General features: G+C 56.2%; 9 protein-coding genes across 9 annotated transcripts in view; 4 read left to right on the forward strand and 5 right to left on the reverse strand.

The window, feature by feature from the left end:
* WHR41_08603 (uncharacterized protein) overlaps window positions 1-34 on the reverse strand; it is a gene marked incomplete at both ends in the record, with an annotated part of 1,324 nt that extends 1,290 nt beyond the window's left edge. The window contains one exon of the mRNA XM_069377207.1: window positions 30-34. Coding sequence (XP_069225839.1) covers window positions 30-34 — 5 coding nt within the window. The remainder of the gene's footprint in view (window positions 1-29) is intronic.
* Window positions 35-790: 756 nt separating this feature from the next.
* WHR41_08604 (uncharacterized protein) lies at window positions 791-7,861 on the reverse strand. Its single transcript, XM_069377208.1, has 2 exons — window positions 1,653-7,861; window positions 791-1,586 (listed from the first exon to the last, which is right to left on the reverse strand). The coding sequence occupies exons 1-2, from the start codon at window positions 7,461-7,463 to the stop codon at window positions 1,320-1,322; spliced, it is 6,078 nt and encodes a 2,025-aa protein (XP_069225833.1). The 5' UTR covers window positions 7,464-7,861; the 3' UTR covers window positions 791-1,319.
* A 2,839-nt stretch (window positions 7,862-10,700) lies between these two features.
* On the reverse strand, window positions 10,701-11,677 carry WHR41_08605 (uncharacterized protein; the record flags this gene model as incomplete). Its single annotated transcript, XM_069377209.1, has 3 exons — window positions 10,701-10,924; window positions 10,986-11,208; window positions 11,261-11,677. The coding sequence occupies 3 exons, from the start codon at window positions 11,675-11,677 to the stop codon at window positions 10,701-10,703; spliced, it is 864 nt and encodes a 287-aa protein (XP_069225834.1).
* A 586-nt stretch (window positions 11,678-12,263) lies between these two features.
* WHR41_08606 (uncharacterized protein) lies at window positions 12,264-14,149 on the forward strand. The gene is made up of 4 exons (XM_069377210.1): window positions 12,264-12,560; window positions 12,621-12,645; window positions 12,711-12,769; window positions 12,823-14,149. The coding sequence occupies exons 1-4, from the start codon at window positions 12,314-12,316 to the stop codon at window positions 13,872-13,874; spliced, it is 1,383 nt and encodes a 460-aa protein (XP_069225840.1). The 5' UTR covers window positions 12,264-12,313; the 3' UTR covers window positions 13,875-14,149.
* A 428-nt stretch (window positions 14,150-14,577) lies between these two features.
* WHR41_08607 (uncharacterized protein) lies at window positions 14,578-18,668 on the forward strand (the record flags this gene model as incomplete). Its single annotated transcript, XM_069377211.1, has 6 exons — window positions 14,578-16,214; window positions 16,453-16,546; window positions 16,724-17,070; window positions 17,131-17,616; window positions 17,672-17,885; window positions 17,983-18,668. The coding sequence occupies 6 exons, from the start codon at window positions 14,578-14,580 to the stop codon at window positions 18,187-18,189; spliced, it is 2,985 nt and encodes a 994-aa protein (XP_069225841.1). The 3' UTR covers window positions 18,190-18,668.
* A 315-nt stretch (window positions 18,669-18,983) lies between these two features.
* WHR41_08608 (uncharacterized protein) lies at window positions 18,984-20,458 on the forward strand. Its single transcript, XM_069377212.1, has 3 exons — window positions 18,984-19,440; window positions 19,494-19,668; window positions 19,725-20,458. Exons 1-3 carry the CDS (start codon window positions 19,153-19,155, stop codon window positions 20,165-20,167), a joined length of 906 nt encoding a protein of 301 aa, XP_069225831.1. The 5' UTR covers window positions 18,984-19,152; the 3' UTR covers window positions 20,168-20,458.
* A 99-nt stretch (window positions 20,459-20,557) lies between these two features.
* Window positions 20,558-21,016, reverse strand: WHR41_08609 (uncharacterized protein; the record flags this gene model as incomplete). The annotated part of the gene is made up of 1 exon (XM_069377213.1): window positions 20,558-21,016. The coding sequence occupies one exon, from the start codon at window positions 21,014-21,016 to the stop codon at window positions 20,558-20,560; it is 459 nt and encodes a 152-aa protein (XP_069225832.1).
* A 635-nt stretch (window positions 21,017-21,651) lies between these two features.
* Window positions 21,652-24,654, forward strand: WHR41_08610 (uncharacterized protein; the record flags this gene model as incomplete). Its single annotated transcript, XM_069377214.1, has 1 exon — window positions 21,652-24,654. One exon carries the CDS (start codon window positions 21,652-21,654, stop codon window positions 24,652-24,654), a length of 3,003 nt encoding a protein of 1,000 aa, XP_069225803.1.
* A 121-nt stretch (window positions 24,655-24,775) lies between these two features.
* Window positions 24,776-25,594, reverse strand: WHR41_08611 (uncharacterized protein; the record flags this gene model as incomplete). Its single annotated transcript, XM_069377215.1, has 1 exon — window positions 24,776-25,594. One exon carries the CDS (start codon window positions 25,592-25,594, stop codon window positions 24,776-24,778), a length of 819 nt encoding a protein of 272 aa, XP_069225802.1.
* Between the last annotated feature and the right edge of the window lie 192 nt (window positions 25,595-25,786).

The following is a 25,786-nucleotide window of genomic DNA, read 5'->3' on the forward strand; positions in this document are numbered from 1 at the left end:
TCTTCTGCTTGCTCTTCCCGAATAGGAACGACATAGTGCCGCGAGCGTGAGCGTGAGCGCTCGGCTCAAGCTCGAGATCCGCAAGAGCACTGTTATCCAGGCGGTGAGCGGTCGTACCCCGAGCGGGAAGCGATCCAGGTGGCCAGAAATACAAAAAGTGGGAGAGGAAATGCAAAAGGGAAACGGAGAGGTCTCGATCGCAGCAAAGCGTACCGAGTGTATGGACGTGCTGCTGCACTGATTAAGTCCGAGAGTTCGTCCCTGCAGGCTCAACCCTGAAGTCAGCCCCGCATAGCAACAACACAAACAAGACGATCATCACAAAGCAAGACTTTTCCAATCTCCATGGTCAAGTAAGACGGCATTTTCCTTCCGTAGAAATGACCATGGCGTGAGAGTACAGGAAGTTACTGACAATCTTGTAATTCATTCACTTCCTGCATTATCAATCGCGTCTCTACCACTAATGTTAGTTACAGTACATGCATTTCCATTGCAGAAGCTCCACCTTCAATCTAGAACAACGTCATTGCGACTGAGCATTGATAAATTACGATTCCAGGAGCCTGCAATCTACTAAGATTCATCTCCGTGATCGGCACTAACCATGAGGTTAGGCTACCCAGCTCTCACATTTCAGGCTTCTTCAGCTTAGGCAGTGAGTCCGTGGTGCTTCGGCTTTCAAGTAGGATCATCAACGTAGCAGTCGTGCCCATGACAGGTGATAATACCACGATCACCCATGGTCACCAAGAGACACGAAATTAATCAAAGACCAAAGGTCTGAAACTTATTTTTGAGGTCAAAGTCATTGGAAAGACTGTCCCAAAAAGGCTCTATCTGCCCCAAAAAGTAAGGCAGCGCCCCGAAAGCCGCCAGCGACAACCGAAATGCCCCTGACAGAGCCCCAAACGGAAGAAGGCAAGCCAAAATCACTGTGAAAGAGTTTAAAGAGGTATCGAGAAGAAGAAGCAGAAGAAGTGAAAAGGTAAAGCCCGACGTAGAGAAGAGAAGAGACCCTGGATAAAAACAACAAGCAGACAAACAGAGAAACTCCCACCCGCTATGCCTCGTGTATATAATGTAGTCAAAAAACTGCAAAACAACTCCAAAAACGAGGGAAAAAAAGAGAGACAGCCAAGCGCCCCTCTCCTGATATCTATGCCGCTCCCCCTAAGTATACTTTTGTCGATCCTTTTGACAAAGGCGACGAGAGACAGTCGCGCGAAGGAAAGTGCGAGGTGCCAGTCGCGGCTGAGAATGCAGCAACGTGTTTCTTTTTTGGTATCACGTCAACCTCAACCGCGTAACGCCACCCCCTACCTCTTCCTCCGCATAAACGCATGCGGCTTGCTCGGGTCCGAAGGGTCCATGAACGTCATGAGCACGGTGCTGAGCTCCTTGAAGTCGACTGGCTTGGTGATGTAGCTGTTGAAACCCGCGTCGACGCACTTCTGGTAGACATCGCCGAGGACGTTGGCGGAGAGCGCGATTATAGGCTGGTGTTGCTGGGCGGTGCGCTTCTCCCAGCGCCGGATTTCCTTGCAGGTCTGGTAGCCGTCTTTGTTGGGCATGTGCAGGTCGCACTGTGGATAGGGAGGTTACTCATCTGCTCGAGGGGGGGTTGGGTGTTAGGGACGGGAAGGGCTTACAAGAATGATGGAGTAGTACCCCTGGGGCTTCGCGAAAACCTTGTCCGTGCACTGCACGCCGTCCATGACCGTCTCGACTTGGATGCCGACCTTGCTGAAGAACTTCAAGATAACCATCTGGTTAACCCTGTTGTCCTCGACGAGCAAGACGCGCTTGTCTTTCTTGCTCAGGCGCTTGGAAAGCTCCTCGAAGACCTGCTTCTGGTTGGCGGCGACCTGCTGCGCGCTGTCCTGGTTGCGGTCAGTGCTCATCTCGCGGCCGCGCTGCGGGTCGAAGATGACGGCGAAGCGCGAGGGCTTCAACGGCTTGAAGACGAAGAGCAGGCGGCGCTCGGCCTCAAGGGATTTGTAGTCGTATTCCCGCGCCTCTTCGATGATCTTGCGCTTCTGCGCGAGGTCGGTGATGATGACGACCGTGGAGGCCGAGTGGGCGGGCGTCGAAAGGACTTGGCTGATCAGGGTGATGATCTCTTGCACGTCCTGCAGGACGAGAACTACATGGCTGAAGACGACAGGGCTTGTTCCGCCAACCATCTTCTGGGCTTCCGCCAGACTCTCCTTTGCTGTGATCTGATGCGGGATATTGCTCGGCAGCGTCTTTTCGATATGCTGCACGGTGGCTTGTCGACTGTAGCGCAGAGGCGCCACGACCAGAATCGAGAACATCGGCGGCGGTGTAGTGGTAGTCGGCGGAGAGACGACTGGCTGTAAGGACACACCAGCAGCCATCCGAGTCTTGTTAGAATCAACCGATTCAGGCGACAAAGGAGTCTCAGCTGCAGGAGACCCGCTGGACGGCATATTCAACTTCATAGCCGTGGTGGCAGGCACAGTCGAGTCCGGCACGAAAGACGACACCGAGGATCGTTCCGAACGCGAGCTCGCAGATTTCGCAGCAGCTGACAGCTCCGAGCCAGCAGACGAGACCGTCGGCGAACCCTTTCCATAGTCTGGGGCAACGAATGGCACAGTGGAAGCACTCTGGCCTTGGATCGGCTTGGGTGACTGTCTAGCCTGCGGGTCTGCCACGCCTGAGATAGAAGGCACCTTTGCGAGCTTGGACTCTTTCGTCGGCCCAAGTTCCGGAGTCGCACCAGGGGTGGAAGCGACGCTGGCCACCATGGGAAAGATGGGAATGCTCGGGACGCCAGGCGTCGGCGGCGGAAGTGGAGGCTGGTCGTCGCGCGATGGCAAGGCCGTCTTGATGTAGAACGTGAAAGTCGAGCCTTTGTTGGGGACACCGGTGGCACTCATGTCTCCACCGTGCAAATGGGCGAGTTGGCGTGAAATGACCAGTCCAAGACCGGTGCCACCATGCTGGCGAGTGCTGCTACCATCGATTTGACTGAAGCGTTTGAAAAGAGCCTCAGCCTCCCTGTCGGTGAAGCCGCGTCCCGTGTCGGTGATCTGAAACTTGATGAACATTTCCGTCTTCGAAAGCTCGTGATCCACATCTTCTTTCACGCTACAGTGAACGAAGACCTCGCCCTCCTGCGTGAACTTGATCGCGTTACCGACGACATTAAGCAGAATCTGGCGAAGGCGGAAACGATCGCCCTTGAACTGGGTTGGCACATCTTCATCGACGACGTAATTGAGTTCGAGCCCTTTGTCAATCGCCATAGTCGAAGTGAGATCGTTGACCTCTTCGATGAGGGCACGGACATACATCCAGTCCATGTTGAGCTGAATCATGCCCGCCTCTGCCTTGGACAGGTCAAGAATGTCGTTGATCAGCCCGCGTAAGCCTTCAGTACTAGCTCTGATGATGCTGACGTGCTCCATTTGCTCAGGCGACAAGTTGCTGTCGATCAAAAAGTTGACCATGCCCGTGATACCGTTCAGCGGCGTGCGAATCTCGTGCGACATATTGCTCAAGAACCTGGACTTCTCATCCATAGTCTCCTTCAAGTCCCGCTCGAGAGTCTTGTGGTCGTTGATGTCGGTGCAAGTCCCGTACCAAGTCTCCTCTTCATTACCAGCCTGCAGGAGAGGCTCAGCCAGAAGAATGCGCACAAGGTGCCACCTGTATTCCCCGTCCTTCGATCTCAGGCGGACCTCAGTCGAGTAAGAAGGTCTTCCATCAGCGTCGCGTGTCACCTTGAGGATACCCGTACTCGCCAGTTCCGAAAGCTTGCGCTGCGGCATTTGGTTCGATGGAGGCGAGTTTTCCAACATAGAGCCCCTCTCCGTATCCGATGAGCCGCTCGAAGACTCCAGAGACATAGACTTTGACCTGCGAGGCTCGGGTGGCATCGACGTCGGCACGTTAGTCGGCTGGTTCGATCCGTCTTCGAAGGTCGGCAGTCTGCACTTAGCCAGGTCCTCGGGGTGTACGTGGTCCATAAAACCGACGCCGAGAGCCTGCGCCTCGGTTTGACCGGAGTAGCCGATCCACTGCGAGTTGCAGAACGTGACGCCTTTGGACCTACCGACTGCGAACACGATTTGGGGGCTTGAGTTCGCCAGAGCACGGTACTTGGCTTCGCTTGCCGCGGTCTCTTGCTGGCGGGCCAGGTTCAGCTCCGCCATATGTTGCTCGTGAAAGTCCATGTTAGTGCCGATCCAGTGCACGATGTTCTGACGCTTGTCCTTCAGGGGCGCCGCTCGGACGTAGAACCAGCGATAGTTGCGGTCGAACCGCTGCAGCCGGACCTTTTGCTGCAGCTGCTGTCCTGTTCGTAGCGATCGCGTCCAGGTCTCCATATACTCCTGCCTATCCTCCGGATGAATTGCTTGCCATGGCTCGCTAAGCACCTGCCGAGAGTCCTGTCCCCTGTAGATCAAGAACTTGGAATTCACCCAAGTCAACTTCCCAGTCTCGGGCTCTGCAGTGAAAATCTGCACCGGTAATGAATCGATGATCGTGCGCAGCAGACGCTCGGAGGGCGGAGGCATTTCATCCGAGTACGAAGATTTTCTGGCATGTCCGGGAGAAACTGGCGGCTTTGGCTCACCACCAGGCGTTACAGCGGTGATCGCCGAGAACGAAGATTGGAAATCGGCACCGTAGGAGTGCAGGAAAGAATGGTGTTTGTCGGAGCCTGCGGGTCCTTGTGAGATTGTATGGCGGAAAGCCGGACGATGAGATGGCGTGAAGCTCTCGTTCTGTTTGCCAGATGTCTTCTGCCCATCCAATGGACGCCTTGGCGAACTCTCTTCCCTCAGTGACGAGCTTGTGCGAAGTTTGTGGTCGGTACGAGAAGGATCCGAATCCGTTTGCGATTTGACCTCCTGGCTTGGCCCTTTCCTACTGGCCGCACGGACTGGAGTCGTCTGAGCTGATATGCCTACGCTGCTGCCAGGTCGATGATGGCCACGCTTCTTTGCATCGAAATAGTTGTCCACCATATCTGTGCCGCTGACGGCAGGTGTACCTGCGACGGATCTACTTGCTGTCCATCCATGCGCCGCGGGATCCCAACCAGGAGTTCCAGCAATGGAGCTGCCAGGGCTATGTCTCGATCGTCCAGAGTAGTCAGAAGGACTCGTCATGCTGCCGCCGAGCGATCCTGGAGGATCTTCGAAATCCGCATTCACGATGTCGTCGAGGGTCGTCGGCTCTATTGTCATTGGCGCATTCACCATGTTACGTCCAGAAGCTGATCTCCTATGACGGATGCTCATGCCTGAGACAGTACCAGCAGAGAATGCCTGAGCGATCGAAAGCGATGTAGCCAAGTGAGGCCCCAAAAGCTTGAGAGACTGGATCAGATTACGAGGATACGGCACAGGAGTACCCAGTACCGAAAGCACCGCAATAGGAGCTTTCCTGTTGGCGTCTAACGGTGACTGCTTTTCAGGGGAAGTTTTGGTCTTCGACTGCGAAAACCGAAGTGATTGCATTGGCTGTGAAAGAGTTGGATGGACCAGCGGCACGTGAAGTACGGTGCTTGCCCTGTCAACGCCTATTGCCTCGACCTGACCGTATGCCGTGTAATCTGATGGCGACGAAACCGGATTGAACGAATCTTCGACCTGCTGTTCTTCACTCGCGAAGAACGGATTTTGCTCTTCATCCTGTTGGATTGCAGGCGATGGTGCAGGAGACTGCGTCCACGGTGAGGCGGGTTGTTGCTCATATTCTTCGTATTCACGCGATGCTTCGGCTGTATTCTCGACAGCTAACATGTGTCGATAGTTGCCGAACGTTCGTCCAAGCCGTGAAGCCTGCGTGATGGACTCAGGGGGTGGCTCACTTGGCGTGGCAGCGGTACTGGATGATTCATGCGCCGATGGATCAGGAATGTAGTCGCGCGTGACTGTGACGACTCTGCCTCGCTCCAAGACCCTATTCACTCCACCAGATTCGATCAAGGGATGGGATTCATGGTCCAGTGCTCGCAAAACCGGGAAGACAGCAGCATACGGCCCGGTGTCTCCACTGTCCGCGTCAGTGCTGAACTCCAAGTCTCCTAGGGAGCCGTTCCTTATGCTAGAAGCAGAAGGCATCCTCTTCTTAGGTAATCTCTCAGGGACTGTAGCAGCGGGCGACCCCGGAGCGTGGGTGAAAGACCGCTGGAGAATTGATGGTCTGCCGCTAGCCTTGACCTCGGCCCCCACATCCCTCCCATCGCGCGCCTGGCCAGCATAGGAGTGTCGCGCTTCGAGCCGGGGTCGCAGGCGTTCTGGATGCAGCTTTTGTGGTCGCACGTCACTGACTGCTTCTGTCGAAGGCTCACGGAATGTAAACTGCGGGCGATCACCTTGCATTGCGGACTCGTTGCTGGAAGCAGAGGAAGAGAATTCCTCGGGTCCGTTCATGCTGAAAGTGGCCTTTTGGCCCCAAGGTACATTTTCGATGTCGGTAGGGTCGGCGGGCATGGCCAACGTCACGCGCTCAGCCTTGAAATGGTCGTGCATAATATTCGTAACCGCCGCCCACCATGCCTCTAAGCCTGGCTCCGCGCTCAGCTGGAGGACAAGATCGTACACATTCGGGGTAGGGAATCGGGGATCTTCGGCAATTTGAGGCTGAAAACCAGGTGGCGCAAACATTGTGGGCGTGGCAGAAGGGGTACTTCCTCCTGACGTCAGACCAGTACTGCTGGCTCCAGGCGTTTCCGTATCAGAGCGAAAATGGCTGGTGGTCGTAGGCGATAACGTTGTGAATGGTTGATGAAAGCTCGAAGACCATGCGCGTGGCGTTCCAGGCACGTACGGAAAAGGGTATGAAGGCGTACGTATGGGCATGTTGTTGACAGCAGGCGTGGCGGGCATGCTCCCACGGACAGTCTTTGCCGACTCTGTTGATTCAGTGGAAGTAGTTGTCATGACAGAGTGTGTGGACGAGGCGGTTGATAGGGGCCGGGGTTGTTGATCTGATTTCTCTCTCAGCGTCGAAGGGCGTTTGTTATCGTGGCTGGTCCGCATACGCTGTTGGAGCAACAACTTGGCGTTGACTGCATCCTTCAATTTAGCAAGCGTCTCCTCGTCGGGGCTCGGGACGGGAGATTTGCCTTTGGCCGTGTCGACGCCCGTCGTCGTAGACTCTGCACGTGTGAGACCAGGATCTTCGGGATCATAGCTCATCGTCGGTGCTGCTGTCTCTCCCGCGGCCGCGGCCGTGCGCGTGTTGTTTCCCCCGGCGGCGTCATCATCCTTCTCGTCCTCTTGAGCCACGTTCGAAACGGTCGCGAGGGGCGAGCGAAGCAGCTGGGGACGCGCTGCCGCGATGGAGGAGGGCGCGGTGTTCTGCTCGACCGCAGATGGACGTGGTGGAAGCCTCGCGGGCGCGGTGTCGGCAGGCTCGCGTGCGGAGGAGGCATCCTTTCGCTCAGGCTGCTCCCCAGGAGGCACGGTCGGCTTCATGGCGCCGCCAGCCGGTGTCGTTTGGTATGCGCTCGCGGGCGCAGCGGGCTGGAGAGGTGTATGGTGACTGCGGCGCGGTGGGCGGCGCAGCAACCCATGGGCGAGCGTGGATGGTGCCGCAGGGAAGGGTATGGCACTATGGGTCGCGGTGGTGGACGCCAAAGGCGAGCTGGGGTGCGCAATTCGAAGTGCAAGTGACGTAGATCGAGCCAGCAAGCGCGACCCACGCTCCTTCCCTCAGCCTCGTCTCATTAGGCCCGGCAGCGCTCCGACGACGCACGCTAACAACATGGCCTGCCGCCGTCTTTGCCAGTGCTGCCAGTGCTTGCGGAGAGTCGTCATGGCGAGGCGCGACTGGCGCTGCTCTCGGAGCCATCTCGCCGCCGCCGTCGCCCCCGTCATTCACGTGTGTCTTGCATTGCTAGCCCATGATCTCGGTGGCCGTCTCGTCGGCGCCGGCCGCCTCACTGCCAGTTGCAGGGGAGACAGGGTTTGCCCTTCGCGGCCGTACCTGGGCTTGATAAAAGTTGAGATAATCGCGCCGGCGAGGCCCTAGCCAATATCATCAACGGCCCCCGTGAGGCACACGCACACGAACACTCACGGCACATGTGCTAGACCTCCTATCTCCCGCGCAGCTGCACGCTACTGCATGCCCTCTTCCATCCAGTCATTTCTACAGTACGGCCTCGCCTGAAACGCGATCAAGCACCCAAACGCGAGTCTGCGCGGTGTCGCAACGCCAGAGTCGTCACAGCCCGCACGCAGGGCAGCCCTAAAAAGCGGCCTGGGCGGTGCAATTTACAAATGCCGGCCAGCACGACGCATCTCTCCCTGCCTAAACACGCCCGAACCTCGCCGGTTCGTTGCACGCCTGTAGCTTGACTCGGCGCGACAGGGTTCCCACCCCCGTGATCCTCACATCCCTGGGCCGCGCCTCGTTCCAAAGCCTCCGATCATCGCGTCTTGCTGCCCAAATGACCTATCCACGTCCCGCCGTCGACCGCCTGGCGTGCCTGGCTCTCCCACTCACACTGCAGCGGAGTCGTTGTAGGGCTGACCGCCACGTTTTCTGGCTCCCGCCCTCCCTGCCGGCGGCCGACGGAACCTCCAAATATCGTAGGTCGTCATGACGATCTCATCGTAAGCAAGCGCAGATTAGTCGGTCGATGCTCGCCGGGCTACGGTCGAGTTGCTCTCGTGACCTCTCAATTAGGGCTATCGAACTCTCGACGACGGATGCATACTAATCCTCTCCGACACGGGGGATGCTCCGGTTGCCTAACTTTTACTTTACTACTGACAAGCAACACTTGCTGTGCGTATGGGACTTGCCGCTCATTTGTTCAAGGATCAGTTGATCACGATTCACTTCCGTTTATTTTGGCTTCTCTAGTCAACTCTGGACCTCAGGCCGCCAACGCCGGTGTTGCTAGCCCATTCTGAATGATGCACATGCATCAGAAGCCGGATAAAGAACGTGTAAGGCGAACAAGGCAGAGCCTAAGACCACGTGTAAAAGATGTCCGCAAAAGACCCGCATCACCAGCGCCGCAACTGCGGCTGTTGTCGCTCGATTCTGTCCAGTTCTTCGCTCGTCCGCTAAGCTCCTCCGTTAAACATCAAGAGACGCCGCGTCTGCACCATATTCAGGAACATCCTTAGGGATATCAACGCATCCCGTACCGCAAGTGAGCCTTCAAAAGGCATATATCCCGTGTCCCGCAAGTGGAGTCGCAAGTCGTTCAGCCTGGCTTCCGCGTGCTGGACATAATACAAGTATTCTGGTTGTATCATCTCTGCCAGGTCATTCGGTAGGCCGCGCCTAAACCTCACCATGACAAGTGCTTTCTCCGTGTCCCTCACGATCCAAAAGACTTTCGGGAAACGCAGCTTGACACCTCCCCGCTCCAGGATGATTTTGCGCACGCGGGCGCACCGCTCCGGCTCAACACCCAGCAGATCCACCTCGCACTTCCTCACATTTTCAAACGCCACCACTCCAGCGAGCAACCGCAAATAATGCACGCCCGGCAAGCGCGCCACCAGCCTGACCTCCAGCCTCTTACACGCCCTCGCCGCGCTCGCAACCGCAAACACCACCTGCGAAACGCCCGTGAACGGCGTCCTCGACACGATCCTCAACGGCGGCACCGGCCTCCCCTTCGCCGCCTCCTTCACCCCATCCACAACCCCAACAACCACCCTCACGCTCTTCATCCTCCGCACATAAGGTGGCACCAGCGCCTCCACATCCACCACATCCCGCGCCGTCGCCTCCCCCCTCCTGCCACCCAGAACAACACGCTTTTGCGCCGCACCATCCACAGAAAACAACACTTCCGTCTTAAACACCTCCTCCAGCCCCAGCCCCGGAAACCACCCGTTCAGCGAGCTGACCGTCCCCTTCACATCCCCCGTCGCCGTGTTAACCTCGTACAGCAGCGCCTGCGCTTCTCGGTGCGTGGCTCTGCAGGCGCGCAGGATCTGCGGGAAGGCTTGCGCGCGGCCCCCGCGTGGGGAGGGCTGCACGGTGAGGAGGTTGGCGTAGACGAGGGCGCGGAGTTCGGGGGGCAGGGCGAAGAGGGGGAAGGTGGCGGTTGCGTCGAGGTGGGTGAGGAGGCGGGCGAGGGAGGGTTTGCCGCGGCGGCGAGCGGGGAGGCCGGTGCGGGTTTTGTAGAAGGCGCGGAGCTCGGAGGTCGTGCATGTGGTGTAGGAGAGGGCGAAGGGGGAGGGGGGCGTGGTTGTCGTGTTGGTTTGTGGCATGCTGGTGGCGAGTGATGTGTTTTTTTTGACGCTGTGTCCGTTAGTAGCTGTGCAATGTTAAACGTGTGCAAGTGGAGATAAGGTAAGCGATGGGGGTAATATGTGATGATGGTGGAAATGGACGTGGAGACTCCAAAGAGAGCGATGTTGATGTTCGCAGAGGACCGCGATATTGACTGGTAAGGCAAGGAGTGGTGCAGTGAGAGGCGCGCCTGCACATTTGCGTCGGTAAGGCACCGTGATTACTGCAACAAAATGATCATGTACTCCATGTTACCTTCCAGGTCCACTGTCAAATTTTAGACTCGTAATACTAATAATAAGACGACGACTCTGCATAGGCATCGAGGCAACGAGGTCGCGCCTGTAATAAGACAGACTGGCTTCTACCTGGCCCATATCCATTCGCCTCAGAGCTAGAAAACGGCCAGCATAGCAATCCAAGGTCGCAGAATTTTTCAGACACACCAACTAAGGCGAGCCCCATCCTTCAACTGTGGACGTGAGCAGCGGACCGCTAAGAATTCGACCCGCCTTCGCTTTCATCTCCTCAACATCCCAATTACACCACACCATCCTGCCGCGCAAGAACTTCGCTTCCTCACTACACAGCCAAACTGCGAAATGCGAACCCAGCTCGACCGTGTCCATGCTAGGTGGGCGCATGGAACCTTTCCGGAACATGTCGGTGTCCACTGAGAAGGTAATACGTTAGCAGCCGCGACTCATAGCCCATCCGAATCAGAAAACACGTACCGACGCCTGGATGCATGGACACAACATGCAAGTCGGGATTCTCCGCAGCCAGGATCTCGAAGAACTTCAGCGCAGCGAACTTAGAGGCATTGTAGCCGCTGCCGTTGCACTGATAAGGAGTGGGAATGTGTAGAGAGCCGGCGCTGATGCTGATGAGGGCCGCCTGCGGGTTCCGCTTGGGCAGGAAGGAGTGGCAGACGTTGAAGGAGCCCTTCACGTTGATCTGTCTTTTTGTCAGTCGCTTGGCATGATCAGATGGAGAAGGCGTGCCTTGCCTCGAAGCCTTTCCACCACTCGCTGACGTCCGAGTCGATGACGCTGACCATCTCGGGCATGTAGCCTGCGTTGGAGACGAGGATGTCCCAGGCACCGATGTGGTCGGCGGCTTCCTTGACGGCGGCTTCGTCGACGACATCGACGACGTAAGTAGTGACTTTGATCGTCTTGGAGCTCGCTTGAAGCGCTGTTTCGGTCTCTTGCAGCTTGTCGGCCCTGCGTCCTAGGATGGCGATCGAAGCAGCACCGGCGTCTACGAACGCTTGAGAGATGCCTCTTCCGATTCCGGCGGCACCCCCGGTGATCACGACTTTCTTGCCATTGACGGAAAGCTCTGGGCGTTTTGGATCGATGGTAGAGTAGGTGTCGGTGTGCCACAGCTCTGTAAAGGCAGGGAAGGGTGCTGGGCCTGCCATGATCGAAGTCGGTTTGGAGATTGTGTTGTGTACGCTTGCTTCGAATTTCTTTCGCGAGAAGGGGCTTTATCTGTTGGCAATTGGCATACGGTGTAAAGATGGGATTGGTCCTGTCAGATTGACGACCTTGTTCACTGATATGGTAACCATTTTATATGGGACGACATTCAGCACTCGGGAGGTAAATGTCAGCCGTGGGCCGGGTCGCCCAATATCGGGACTGGCGTCTGCCGTCTACTCTAACAACCTACATTTGGTCCAAATGGGTACGAAAAACGAGCCCTGCCAGCGGGCGATGTTTGTCGGTGACTCGGGGCTGATTGCAGCCGGCTGTCGGTGAACAGATGTGTCCGGCACAAGCAAAACGATTTCGCCTCCGTGAAGAGCAAGGTTTACATGTTCTCTTTGCTAATGTGAGGGTCTTTCAACAAGGGCGTCCTTTCCTCTCGATTCATGTTCCTTTGGTCATGCATCTCTGCTATACGGCATGCGCAGAGCAATGCTCTCCTTCTGGTGGGACAGGCCAGCACCGTTTGCCCAGCCAACATGCACGCAGCCGACACCCAGCCCCTCATCTGCTATTGTGAGGCTGGCGTGCATGATAGTAGCGGCCTTTCTTGGGCACATGACACCGCTATGTGCTTGCAGCGGCGCCCGAGAAGTGGAGCATTGTGTGGTGATTCGAGGCGCGCAGCTCTCAGGCGCGGAAGTCCAAGGGGTCGCGTCATTGTCGATGGCCCACCCACCACACCCCGCTTCGCAGCAGCGCACAACTCTGGTCGAACGAAACTTTCCACACAGCAACACCAAAGCACCTTACCCCAAGTCCTATCCCCAGAAAACACATCTACCAAAATGGCGTCCACCGAGGAGAAGCCCGTTGGTATGTCTGCCCCCTCCTGCCAGTGTCAATGAGTGCCCGCCCACTTACATCATTTCGCAGACTACACCCTCGCCAACCCCGACACGTGAGCTCCTCCCAACCCTGCTACGTACCCCTCCCAGGGAGTTCGTGACATTGACGATACCGCAGCCTCACCAAGTACAAGACCGCCGCGACCATCTCCGAGAAGGTCCTCAAGACTGTCTCCGGTATGCCTCGAAGATCGCATTCGTCTCCCTTGCTCGACTGACTCATCCTCCAGGATGGTGCACTGAGGGCGCCAAGGTCGTGGAGCTGTGCCAGAAGGGTGACAAGCTCCTCGAGGAGGAGATCGCCAAGGTCTACAAGGGCAAGAAGGTCACCAAGGGTATCTCTCACCCTTGCACCGTTTCCCCCAGCGCATACATCACGCCCTACACCCCTCTGGTGTCTGATGAGGAGGAGGCCAAGACTACCCTGAAGGCCGGCGAGCCCGTGAAGATCCAGCTCGGTGCTCAGGTCGATGGCTTCGGTACCATTGTCTGCGACACTGTCATCGTCGGCGGCGAGGTCACCGGCCGCACCGCCGACCTCCAGCTGGCTACCTACTACGCCCAGGAGCTCATGCTCCGCACAATGATGCCGCCTGGTCTTCTGGCCACTGGCACCGAGGAGGAGAAGAAGAAGGCCGCGGCCTCCACCAAGCCCTACACCCAGGCCAGAATCACCGACCTGCTGCAGAAGCTGGCCAAGACCTACGACTGCAATCTTGTTGAGAACACCACCATCTGGAAGTTCGACCGCAACAACATTGAGAGCGACAAGAAGATCATCCTCGCACCTGGCGACGGCGTCAGGGGCGACGGTATGCCCGAGGTCGGCGAGGTCTGGGGTGTCGAGATGGGCGTCAGCACCGGCAACGGCAAGGTCAAGACCTTCCCCAACCGCGCTACCCTCCACAGGAAGACGGACAACACATACGGCCTCAAGCGCCCCAGCTCCCGCGCTACTCTGTCTGAGGTCAAGAACAAGTTCGGCACCTTCCCCTTCAGCTTGCGCCAGCTTGACGACGAGCGTGCCGGCAAGGTCGGTATCGTCGAGTGCGTCCGTGGCAACATCGTCCGCCAGTACGAGGTCATCGGCTCCGCCGACACCGAGCCCGTCAGCAGGCTGTTCACCACTGTCGCCATCACCAAGAACGGCCTTACCCGTCTCGGTGGCCCGCCTGCCCTTGACCTGGAGAAGGTCAAGTCCGACAAGAAGATCCAGGACCAGGAGCTCCTCGACATCCTCGCCCTGCCCCTCAACAAGAAGGAGAAGAAGGCTGCCGCTTAAATGGCGAAATGCAGCGATGACGAAAGAGGTGGCGACGGGTTGACCTTGCAGGAGAGCTCGCCCATGCACCTGGAATTCGGGGAGTCTCAGAGGGACGAGCAGCGCTCGCGTATCGGCGCGGGAGGCTGTTTGTAGTAACGAGTCTGTCACGAAGTGGCAGCACCACAAAATTACGAAATTACTCAGTCAGAGCGAACGCCGTGCATGATGCCATTGCACGGCGAGAAAAGCAGCTGAATAGATACCTTTGAATCGATCTCATGTGATTCGCTCTATGACGAAGTTCCGGAATGTGCTGTGAGGTCAGGACGCCCCTGAGTGTGGGAGATGGCGAGGCTGGGAGGGCGAGACTGCGATTGTTTAGTTCCAATCTCTAACGATGATTTGAGATTTGAAGATCACATGTTGAAATAGAAAGACGAATAATAAAATATATGGCGACGCGTTTGCTGATGGGCGGTAGACCTGAGACTATTTTCTGTGGTTAAAGTTGCCGGCCGACACTCCCGCGCAAGCTGCAGTATCACTTCAAGGCACGCGCAGGGTAGACCGGGACGCGACCTTCCCACCCCACCTGCGTACACGGCCTCGAACAAATACAGCATCGCCCTGGGTACGTGTAAAAATGCTTGCTTAATAATTACAGTCTGCTAACGAAGCGTGTACAGTGGCGTTTGCTCCCGCACTACGAGCCCCCGTCAACATGCCTTCCGAAGGCCGCCGTGATGCGCGCACAACGAGAGACTCCGACGCCACTGGAACCGGCTCGCGCCCGCAGGCGAAGGGGAAGAGCACGAACGGCACCCTGGACGGCTGGGTCGAGCCGTCGCTCGCCGCGAAGCCCAGTTTCGAAGACCACGGCGGCGCCCCCTACGGCGTGCTCGAGCACATGCAGCCGCTCGGCGAGCCGCCCAGCACGCGAGTACGCGCGAGAGTGAAGGGCGATGGTGCGCGGAAGTCTATGGCTGGGAAGGGTGCTGCTGGACTTGGTTTGGATGCTCAGGAGACGCCTGAGGGGACGCCTGGCCCGCAGTATTCTTCTCAGCCTGCGGATGCTCTGCCTCCGCTGCCGCCGATTGCCATGGATGACGAGGAGGATGAGGATTACGCCCCGGGCAAGAAGAGCAAGAAAAAGGAGCGTGCCGCGAAACCGAGAGCCGCGAAGCGTCAGAGCGAGTCTGCTGGGCCTGCAACTGAGACGCCGCCTCCGGGTAAGGGTAGGGGAAAAGGCAAAAGAGCTGCAGATAAGGCTGCACATTTGGCCGCAGAGGACGCTGCGTGGGAGGTTGCAAAGAAGTCTTTACTCGTGGACAATGTCAACCAGAACAAGGTCTACGACGCGAGGAAACTGAGGATTGTCGTGGATGAGGCGAAGAGACGCGCTGAGGCTGTAGGCAAGCCTGCAATGGGCAAGGCTGTGGAAGAGATCTACCAGCAAAGCCTCTCCAACACACGTCTGACGTGGCTACTGGAAGCTGTCCTTTTACAGACCGCAAACAAGGAAGACATGGATGAGTTTCATGACTATGTGAGAGCGGCAAAAGAGAAGCTGAAGGAGGCCGAGCAGAAGGCAGGTGAGAGCACAAATGGCAAGCAGCCTCTCCCTGTGCGCACCCCGGCCAAGGAAGAAAAGACTTCTAAAGTGAAAGAGGAAGCGCCGGCCATTCCGTCGACCGAGAAATCTGAGCTCCCACGACCAAAATTTTCTATCAAGGTGAAGTCTCCGCCAAAACCTACCGCCCGCAATCGCCCATCGCAAAGCGAGCCGATGTCTTCTTCACCTGCGAAGCAGCAATCTGCCGACCTCGACGACAACGCCTCCGAGCTTTCTGAGCTTACGGAGCTCTCCGAAGGTGAGGAAATGGACCAAGACGACGAGGATGGATCTCACAACGCTATATCAGGGCGCTCTTCCAGAGTCAATGGTGTCAAGATCAAGGACCAAGCTGCTGAGCGTGGATCACTGGGCGTTCAGAGCAACAACCTGAAGCGATCTTCGGCCGACGCAGAAATACACGAGACTGAGCAGGATCGCGCACTCAGTGCAAAGAAGCTAAAGCTCAGTGGCTCAGTGCAGAGGGATTACGACTGGCAGGAGAGTCACGTCCGAGGCTCGCTCACTCGTGGTTCTCGTGGTGCAGGCACAAAGAGCGGTGGCGTTGTGCCACCAAAGATTACCCTACATCCTGGCGGCAACGCGAGTACGAGAGGCAGCAGAGCAGTATCAACCGACGCAGAGTCTCCGTTGTCATCCCCTGCACTATCCTCGAGGCGCAGCACGCCGCATGTGTGGAAAGGGCCCCCAAAGCAGACCGGAAAGCGTGCCAAGACCAAGACATCGTGAGTTCGACCCCGAATCCCAACTATCTAACCTCACATCACGCAGCAGGTGTCGCGAAAGCTTATTATTGCTATTGTCGCACCATGTAGGCGCATCGTCGAGTTTGTCAGGCACTTTGCGCCGATAACCCAACAACTGTGCCTGCTCTGACCCTGCTCTTCCCGTCATTCTTCACATTCCACAAACACACGAGCCAGAAACACAGAACACCAAACTGACAGAAATGCCTCCCAAAAGACCAGAAAAGAAGAACCAGCACCCATATGGCGGTCTATCAGGCGCAGGTGGCGCTGGAAGAGACAGTCCAATCGGGGATGATGACAACGAGGAGGTAAGACAACGCTCAGCACTTGCGCTAAGCCCTCGCCCTTCCGCTTCTCCACGCGACATAACCTTCCCACCCAACATCCCAGCACAAATGCAATTTCCACGGCAGCACTATCCGTCTCCTGTGCGATGGCTTGTCTTCATCACTGATAGAATGTACGACTTTACTGACACTCCCTAGCTGTCCGAAAACAACGATTTTTGCTCATCATGTGGCGGCAGCGGATTTCTACTCTGCTGCGACGGATGCGATCGGGCCTTCCACTTCACATGCCTTGATCCGCCTATCAAGGAAGAGGCCAGTGAGCTGAACGAGCCATGGTACTGCTTCATATGCGTCGCGAAACGCCCGGCCTCCATAGAGCAGCCGGAAAGGCCGGCACAGGGCTTGTTCGCGCCTCTGCTCACTTCGCTCAATAAGAGCAATCCGCAGACCTTCCAACTGCCGGAGAGCGTGCGAAACTACTTTGAGGGCGTTGCGACCGCTAAGAATGGCGAATTCACTGAGGCTGTGAAGCCCAAGACTCGGTACTTTTGCTCCTCCCCTTTGCAGCTTTGCTATCAGACACGCTAACACAAGCCTTTCAGGCGCGGTGGCCTTGATGAAAAGCCCGACGATTTCAAACTGAAGGACAACAAGGGCAACAGCGTGCTGTGCTACGCCTGCAACAAGTCCTCCCTCGGCAAGCGCCCAATCATCGGTTGCGATTATTGCAGCCAGTGCTGGCATCTGGATTGTGTGAATCCTCCACTCGCGAACCCACCAAACCGGGATCATCTTGGCTTCAAAACTGGCGACTGGATGTGTCCACTTCACGCAGACCACGAGCTCCGCCAAGTCGAGACGAGGCTGCTCAAGCCGGCACGTAGGGTGCACATTCGTAAGCCTCGGCAAGCGAAGACCATGCAAACCGCTCTTCAACGCGGCCTCCAGAACAACGGCGTTATCGAGATTGCTGATGATGAGAGCGACGACTCGGACTCGGAATTCTATGAAGACGACCGCGAGCCGGCAATTGTGTACAAGATGCCGGCTCAGGGCATCAAACTTGACTTCATCGACAAAGTCAAGCAGTACGTCTTTTGCATCCCGAGTATCGCATGAACTAGAAGCTGACAAGGGTTTTAGGACTCGCGTTCAAGACAGCCAGATCGAGCGCCTCAGCAAGCGGATCAAGCTCGATAACGCCATGAACGCCCCTAGTGCGCTCAGCCAAGCCAATTTCACCCGGCGTTCCATACGTGAGCAACAAACAGCTCTTTCTCTCGCGCAATTCGCAAATGCGAATCCGGATCTCGACCTCGGTGGCGACCAAGTTGAGAACCTTGTCGGTGCCTTGATTGTACGTTTCCGTGTCTTCCCTCTCCTGTCGATCCATGACGTCAAGCCTGGCATCATTGAGTAAAGCATCACGGACTGACAATTTTTACTTTCTTTAGGCTGAAGCACCTTCAGAAGTAGTCGATACTATTACTGCTGCCGAAGGGCGAAAGGGACTTAAAACGAATGGCATCAAGAAGTCGCCCAGTCCATCGAGCTCGCAGCATACGGAGACCCTGTCGTCCGAGGAGCGAAGGGAGCTCGAGATGTTACAAGAACTCATCAAGCGAAAGCTTGAGGGCGCAATACCTCGATGCCCTGCTTAGGACCTGACAGGCGAACATCATTGTGCATGATCGATGGCTTCATCTTACCACTTACCGCAAACGTCCAGGATTACACCTTGACTGGAGGCAAAGCCGACGAGGATCTGCGACTGCATTGCGACAAGACCACCCGGAGTCGTCAGGGTAAGACTTCAGTGTTCTGGTGATCTAAAATCGCAGAAGCCGTGGATGCCGCAGCTACAACTGCGGTCATTCCTGGTTCCTTCCGGGAGATGCCAAACAAAAGAGCGCGAAAAGGCGCTGTGTTTTAATACGACAACTTAGCGAGCGATGAGCGATTGAGTGGTTTTTGTACTAGTTATTATGGTGGCATTCAGACTTCAACGCTTTATGGAAGCGAATATTTGTTATAGTGAGGGAAATTGCTCCGGAAAGCACATCTTCGAGGACCCTCATTGCGAGGACGGCTTTGTTAGCATGGTATAGGCTCATTCAAAGGAGACTGTTGGAAATTCAAAGCTTTCCGGCCCTTCTGGCCTCTCAATGCCTCATGTGTTTGACTTCTATCAGCAGCAACTTTGATCAAGTTGTGCCGTCTGGATTAGGGCATACTTCCGTGTCTTCCTTTGCCATCCTTTTCCGGTCAACGGTCGAGCTGCAGGCCGCCAACTTCACGTCAAAAGCGGCATGATCGTACCTGGATGGGTGAAGAGTCGCCAAAGCTTTGATGCTCTCACGGAGAAATCGCGCAATCGCGTATAAACATGGAACACACCGTTCGCCATTGATCGACCGTGACGCACCCCACGTGCTCGGCTAAGCAATATCACCGCAGGTCCAGCAGGGCAGCGAATGCAGCGCTAACAACTCGAAGCCCTCGATTAACTGTAGCCCATCGACTTCTCGATCACCTGCCTATTGCGTGAGACGTCCGGTGCACATATATTCTCGTTGGGATGCGCAACCGTGGGATTATTTGAGACCACGCCCACCTCACCCAATATGCGCTGCACTGCTCTTCTCGTTCTTGCGCCTGCGCTTCTCGCCAACGCTTTCAACGTCGTTGTGTCGAACGACGATGGTTGGGCGGAGCAGAATGTGAGGACGCTGGTGACAACATTGAACGGTGCCGGATTCTCCACCGTTCTCTCTTCACCTGCCGAGAATCAATCTGGAACTGGCTCTTCTGACGAAGAGCCCGAGACTGTTGGCTCAGATGGCTGCCAGTTTGGCTCTTGCCCTCCTGGTTCGCCGGCAGTCGGGTTCAATGCTACGGACAACAAACTCAATGTATCGCAACCCCTTTCCTGGGATATCAGACACGACGGCTGACTGATGAGCAGTACGTGAACTCATACCCAGTGACATCCATCAAATATGGCATCCAGACTCTGGCACCGAAGTTCTTTGGTGGCAAGCCCGATATCGCCGTCACTGGTCCCAATGTCGGATCCAACCTGGGCCTCGCGACTCTCTTCTCCGGCACCGTGGGCGCCGCCACCGAGGCCGTGAAAGAAGGTTGGTACAGCACATTTACCGTCCGCGGATGGCACACTCACCGAAGCCTCTCACAGGAATCCCTGGCATCGCTTTCTCCGGCGCCTCCGGCACCCCCACCGCCTGGAACGCGCGCACGCCCTCCTACAGCACCGTCTACGCCCAGCTCGCGACGCAATTCACCACTGCCGTCCTCAACGCCGGCCCCAAACCTTACCTAGCCAGCGGCATCTACCTGAACGTCAACTTCCCCGATTCCAGCAGTTCGTCGTGCTCCAGGGCCTCTGACTTCAAGTTCGTGCTGTCGAGGATCAACACTGCAATTCCGATCTTCACAGGCAAGGATGTTGTGACTTGCGGTAATGGAGGGCGGCTCCCGACTGAAAGTAAGGTTGTTGGCACGAGTGGGTGCTATGTTAGTGTTAGTGTTGGGAAGGCCAGCTCGAAGGGCGATGCGAGCGCGGCGGAGCAGCAGGTCGTGCTCAATAGGCTTGGTGGTGTCTTCTCCTGCTTGCCTTGATGTGCAGACGGGCGGGAGGCATGCCGAAATGGAGATCCCACTGGCTTACGGAACACGCTCATGATGTGGAAGTCCTCTTGCACGGTCTGTGCCGTGCCTGGAGAACAGAAAAGCACTGATATTGGAAGACGAATACGCTGGAATCTTGGTGAATGATGTAATGATTTACGTTGTCTATGGATGTCGTCTGAAAAAAATTACCATCAGGTCAAAGCGGTGAAGCTCACTGCTGGTTTCTAAAGCAAAGCAGACGTTGATATCCCCGTATCCGAGTGAGTCCAGTCATTCAAAGTGAATGTGTTCATGCCAGACGCAAAGAAGATAGGGTTGGTGTCGATGCTAGAGAGCATCTCTCGCCGAGTCGAGACGGCAATCCAGGGCGAACAAGATCTACTGGGGCTCCGTGCCGACGACGAACTTCGTGTGCGTAGCCGACACGACTGTTTTGCCCCTCTTGCCGTTCTCGATCTTGTAAATGTTCACTTTCGTGAAGGCTAGGCTGCCACCGACCTTCTCTGCGATGCCCTCAATCTCGACCTCCTCGCCCACCTTGGCACCGGCCTGGTACGTGACGTGGATGTCGACGCTCACGCCAGTGTTCTCGCGCAGGTCCCAGGTCGCGATCGCCATGCCACCTGCCCAGTCCACGATGGTAGCGCTCACCGAACCGTGCAAGGATTTGCCCGAGTTCATGTGGTTGTGGCCGAGGACCAGCCTGGCGAGGACGTGGCCCTTGGTGGCATGCGTTATACGCACTGGAGCCAGCAGGAAGTTATAGATGGGGCTGCCGGGCAGCTTGGTCTTGACGAGGTGCTCAATATGAGCGTGCTCGGGAGACTTTGAGGCCATTGTGGGCTGATGGGACGAGATGAACTAGAGAATATATCAGTCATCCAATATCAAGAGCGAGTTGCCCGTCAAGACGGCATGCTCCGTAGCATGGGGTCTAGCAGAGGCAACCATGCCGGGTTGCGGCAGCAGAAGGAGTGTGTATACCTTGGAAGGAGAAGTGAAAGTTGAGTATGGAATTTTATAGCATGTGTAGCGAAGAAGCCCGACTCACCCGAACGAGCACAGACCGCTGACGTGTGAACCGCAACCCTAGTTAACTCAAGCCGACATTCGTCAAACACCTTGTGTCATGTATATTGCAAACACCACCAACCGGTGCTCGCTTGATCCTTCGTTATCCACGTGAGAAGTTTCTATTCCAAGATCTCGCCAGTAAAATTCTTAGCACGTGCTGCATGTCCGTGTGCAGCCGTTGTGACTTATTATATCCCAAGCCTTGATATCCTACCTTATCTTCCACCCAACGTCCTTTCAAATTGGCGCGACTCGCAGGCTGGGCAACATCCCTTCGCCGCAATCTCCCTTGGCTAGTCGGACAAACAGGACGCTCCGCCAACCCTCGCAAAGCCTGGCCTGCTGCAACCGACTCGTCCGACTACGGCCAATGGCCGCAGCGGAAGTCCAAGCCCGATATGTCTGCCCCGCCGGATGAACAGCAATCTTCCTACCTTTCTTCACTATCCAAACTATCGCCCTGGACTCGTAGTCCGGCCATACCTCCCAGCAAAGGCAAAGATGGCGAGCCCGACGCGTCTCCGCTTCTGCAACAGCAGAAGGGTGCGGATCATAGGGTCTTGGGCTCTCGTCACAAGATGAGCCAGAGGAAGTACCCTGCTGACTGCCCACCCATGAGAGTGCAGTGGTTCCACGCTGTGGATGTACCAAAGAGAAGGCCCAACCCTGCCGGCGAAAGGAAAGAGGAGGACAAGAAGCCGGCGGCGCCGAAGAAGTATGTTGCCTTCTCGAAGACAGACTCCAAGGCTATCGAAGCTGCGTTCCAGAAGCTGGGAGACGAGGAAGACGCTGTCGAAATCGGACGAAGGGAATTGAGCGAAAGCGTGGACGCGCAGAAATCCAAGCCCCGAGACAATCAGAAGCCGGCCTCGAAGGATGCACAGAAATCAAGCCCGTTGAAAGTTCCGGTCAACGAGGACTACCTGTTTGATGTGGACGTCGAGCAACGAGAGTTGGGCCCCGCGTACTGGTTGGGTCCAGTGTACGATGTGCGTCGCGGAACATGGTTCTACCAAGAAGGCGCCGTTCAAAGGCCATGCGACGAGAACCTCGCCGCCCAGCTAGAAGAGGGCTACCTGAAGGTGAAGGCATGGCGATTGCAGTCGCCTGACACCAAGCAAAAGCAAAGATCCGTTTCTCAGCCGAGAGCGCGACCAACATCATGGCCGGCTGGCGAGGACGCAGGTAAGCCTGCAGCCTCGGGCTCCCTGACTCAGAAGAACAGTGATCCAGATCTTCGGGTGGAAGCATCGACAAAGGCCGCAGAAGGCGCCGACAGCAACAGAGATCAGCCATCGAACACTTATCGCCTATTTGGTGCTCACATGAGCTCTGTTGTCACCTACCAAGACGCCAACACCGCATGGCTGTTGACTGACGATTTCATGTCCCGAATGAACTACACAATGTATCAACGATTTGCTGGCGGGGGTCACTTCGCTGGTGTCAAGATGACGCGAGGCTATGTACCGACAGGCAAGAAGGCAGAAGTCAAAGGCGACAAAGCAGCAGGCACACCGAACGCAGCTTCTGGCCAACCCAAGTCTGAAGGAGAGAAGTCAGCTGGTCAGAGTGAAAGCGGAGACGACGATGCCGAGCTCCCCTTCGAGGCCAGACGGCGGACTCTGGAGCGACAAGTGAGTTACTTATTGGAGGACTCTCAGGATCCTGCGAAGCAAGATGAAGAGCGCCGCCGCCGAGATGAACGTGAAATTGAAGATGACTACCGAGAGACGGACGGTGACGAGCAAGGTCGTGACATCGAACATCTGATTCTAGTGACGCACGGTATCGGTCAACGTTTAGGTCTGCGTTTGGACAGCGTCAACTTTGTGCACGACGTCAACACACTTCGAAAGACTCTGAAAGCCGTCTATGCCGAGTCTCCTGATTTACGTGCCTTGAATGCTGAACTTGACACCCACGCCAAGTCGAATTGTCGAGTGCAGGTTCTACCGATCTGTTGGCGTCATCTCCTTGACTTCCCTAAACACAGCCTGAAAAAGAATCGCGCCGAACATGATCTCGGCGACTCTGGTTTCGGCGACGAAGACCAATACCCAAACTTGAACGACATCACTGTCGATGGCGTGCCAGCTGTGCGCAATCTTATCACTGATCTTGCTCTGGATATCCTGCTATATCAATCGCCAGCTTATAAGGATCACATCTCTCGTATCGTACTGGAAGAATGCAATCGCATATATCACCTCTTCATGGATCGAAATCCGACTTTCAGCGGCAAGGTCAGCATGATCGGCCATTCTCTTGGATCAGCCATCATGTTTGATCTTCTTTGCAAGCAGGGCCGTAAGGACATACATCCGAGGAAAGACAAGCACCCGTTGAAGCTGGACTTTGAAGTCGAAGATTTCTACGCTCTAGGCTCACCCATTGGCCTCTTCCAGATGCTCAAGGGTCGAACGATCACTGCCAGAGAGCCTGCAACCCGCTCGCGCAACACCAGCGCGACTATGGAAGACCCCATGCTGGATGCTTCAGCTCTCGGGGGCGGGAAGAAACCTACGCCGAACATCGATGTTCTCACCGGAGACCTTCCAGTGTCAAGCCCGAAATGTGCTCAGGTCTTCAATATCTTCCACCCCACAGACCCCATCAGCTATCGCATGGAGCCACTTATTTCGCCCTCCATGTCATCTCTGAAACCGCAGCCTCTGCCGTATACAAAGCGTGGTATCTTCGGTGCTCCAGTGGGGCAAGGTCTGACTGGCATCAGCAACCGCGTCGGACAGAGCGTGAGCAGTCTTTGGTCAAGCATGAGCTCAGGCTTGGCCTCTTCACTCCTGACGCGAGGTCTTGGATACACAGGCGATGAGCCAACAAGAACGTCGAACCCTAATGAGAAGGGAAAGAGTTCAGCCCCACTGAGCATGGGCGCTGGCAACAATGTAGCTGCCAACATCGTCTCAGGCCAACCATCTGCACCACAGCCCACAGATGGCACCAAGATCGCAAAGCTTGACGAGGAGAAACAAGCGAAGCTCGCGACAGACGCTCTCGCAGCGGGCGAGAAGGGCCAACATCCGCCGACGTTGATCGATCAAGAGCTTGAGACGCTGTATGCCGGGTATGAGAAGCATCGGAAGGTGATCTCAGAAGCCCATGCCAGGGACTCGCCACACATGGATCCTGATGAGTTGCACGAGGCAGAGGAGCGAGGTAAGAAGCTCCGCAAAGAAGAGGCGAAGGTCCGAGGTTTGAACTCCAATGGTCGCGTCGATTATGCTATCCAAGAGGGCGCTTTCGACATCAACTTACTCGCGGCGATTGCGAGCCATCTGAGCTATTGGGCCGACGAGGATGTCAGCCATTTCATGATCAGCCAGCTGTTGAGCCGGCACAGAGTGGTGAAGAGGAGAGAGTCGGCGAAGTCCCAATGATCTTCCGGAGTAGGCAGAATGTCACATGCTCCACTAAATGTACGTATCTTGGGTATCACATCTCGTCACATTTCCCAACACCAAAAAACACATGCTCTCCTTTTTCCGTCCTGGTTTCCAATCACGCTACGCTCAATCTTCCGTGGCCAATCCATCCGTTCCATACAACACCCCCTTCTTGCACGGCCACGTCCTCCGCTGTCCTCCCGGCTGCATCCCGCAGGCTCCTGATATCCACCAAATCGTCCTGATCCTCCCTCATCACGCCCATAGCCGCCGCCTCCTGGAATACCAGGGGCGGGAAATCAATCTCAGGGAACTTGCTCGCAATCAAAAGCAGCAGCCACGCAACCTCTCTGTGCCCGCCAGCCGCAGCGGCGTGCAGACCGGACTGCATGCCGCCGAGCGGGTCCTGGTAGCGCAAGATTTCCGCAGGCGACTTCGAAGGGCCAGACAATGGGTTGTTTCTCATGCCGTCCGTATCCATCGCGTCGCCGTCATCCTCATCCTCGTCATCGTCGTCGCCGGCTTGCAGCAAGTCGATGATGGCCCTGTGGTCGCCCTCGCGGCAGAACTCCAGAAAGGCGCGACACTTGCGCTCCTCGGGGTACGCGCGTAGATAGCTCTCCTCCTGCAGGATGGGGAAGATGTCGATCTTCTCTTGCATGCCGCCCTCGTTGTTCAGGTTGACGAGGATCTGGGGCTGTGGGGCTGCTGACGAACTGCCCGCTGCCGGGTGCGAGGTGATCTCGATGTCGCAGGCTGGGCATTTGGACAGCTCGTAGGTGTCTAGCAGGCATTCCCAGTGGAAGTGGTCGTGGCAGGGCAGCTCGACGTCGTCTGGCACGGTGTTGTTGGTGGGATTGGATTGCATGTCTTCATTGTCGGAGTCGTCGATCTCATGGACGAGGGGGTCGTGGCATTTTGCGCAGGTGGACATGTTGATTGCTTCGGATCCCGAAAGATCCGCTAAATAGACCAGAGAAGGAAAACAAGATCTGTCAAGCTATTAGAGCATTCATTCGTAAGAGTAAGCGTGTATGGCCCCTCTCTTTCTTCTCCAAGTCTTCCAAACTTTCTGCGCTGACGTCGTTATCGATAGCAGCTTGAGCATGGGTCACCTGTTGTTGCC

This window comes from Cladosporium halotolerans, assembly GCF_011745625.1.
Source record: "Cladosporium halotolerans strain TM138-S3 chromosome Unknown Sca45, whole genome shotgun sequence".
Classification (NCBI taxonomy): Eukaryota; Fungi; Ascomycota; class Dothideomycetes; order Cladosporiales; family Cladosporiaceae; genus Cladosporium; species Cladosporium halotolerans.

What these genes read in the sequence shown, in the direction of transcription:
- WHR41_08604 (XM_069377208.1), bottom strand. Translation starts at nt 7,463, where the DNA reads ATGAAGCCGACCGTGCCTCCTGGGGAGCAGCCTGAGCGAAAGGATGCC. An exon ending in GGTACTACTCCATCATTCTT is followed by an intron (nt 1,587 to 1,652) that starts GTAAGCCCTTCC and finishes CCCTATCCACAG; the next exon opens with TGCGACCTGCACATGCCCAA.
- WHR41_08606 (XM_069377210.1), top strand. Translation starts at nt 12,314, where the DNA reads ATGTGCTTGCAGCGGCGCCCGAGAAGTGGAGCATTGTGTGGTGATTCG. An exon ending in CACCGAGGAGAAGCCCGTTG is followed by an intron (nt 12,561 to 12,620) that starts GTATGTCTGCCC and finishes ATCATTTCGCAG; the next exon opens with ACTACACCCTCGCCAACCCC. An exon ending in ACCCTCGCCAACCCCGACAC is followed by an intron (nt 12,646 to 12,710) that starts GTGAGCTCCTCC and finishes ACGATACCGCAG; the next exon opens with CCTCACCAAGTACAAGACCG.
- WHR41_08608 (XM_069377212.1), top strand. Translation starts at nt 19,153, where the DNA reads ATGCGCTGCACTGCTCTTCTCGTTCTTGCGCCTGCGCTTCTCGCCAAC. An exon ending in CTACGGACAACAAACTCAAT is followed by an intron (nt 19,441 to 19,493) that starts GTATCGCAACCC and finishes ACTGATGAGCAG; the next exon opens with TACGTGAACTCATACCCAGT. An exon ending in CACCGAGGCCGTGAAAGAAG is followed by an intron (nt 19,669 to 19,724) that starts GTTGGTACAGCA and finishes AGCCTCTCACAG; the next exon opens with GAATCCCTGGCATCGCTTTC.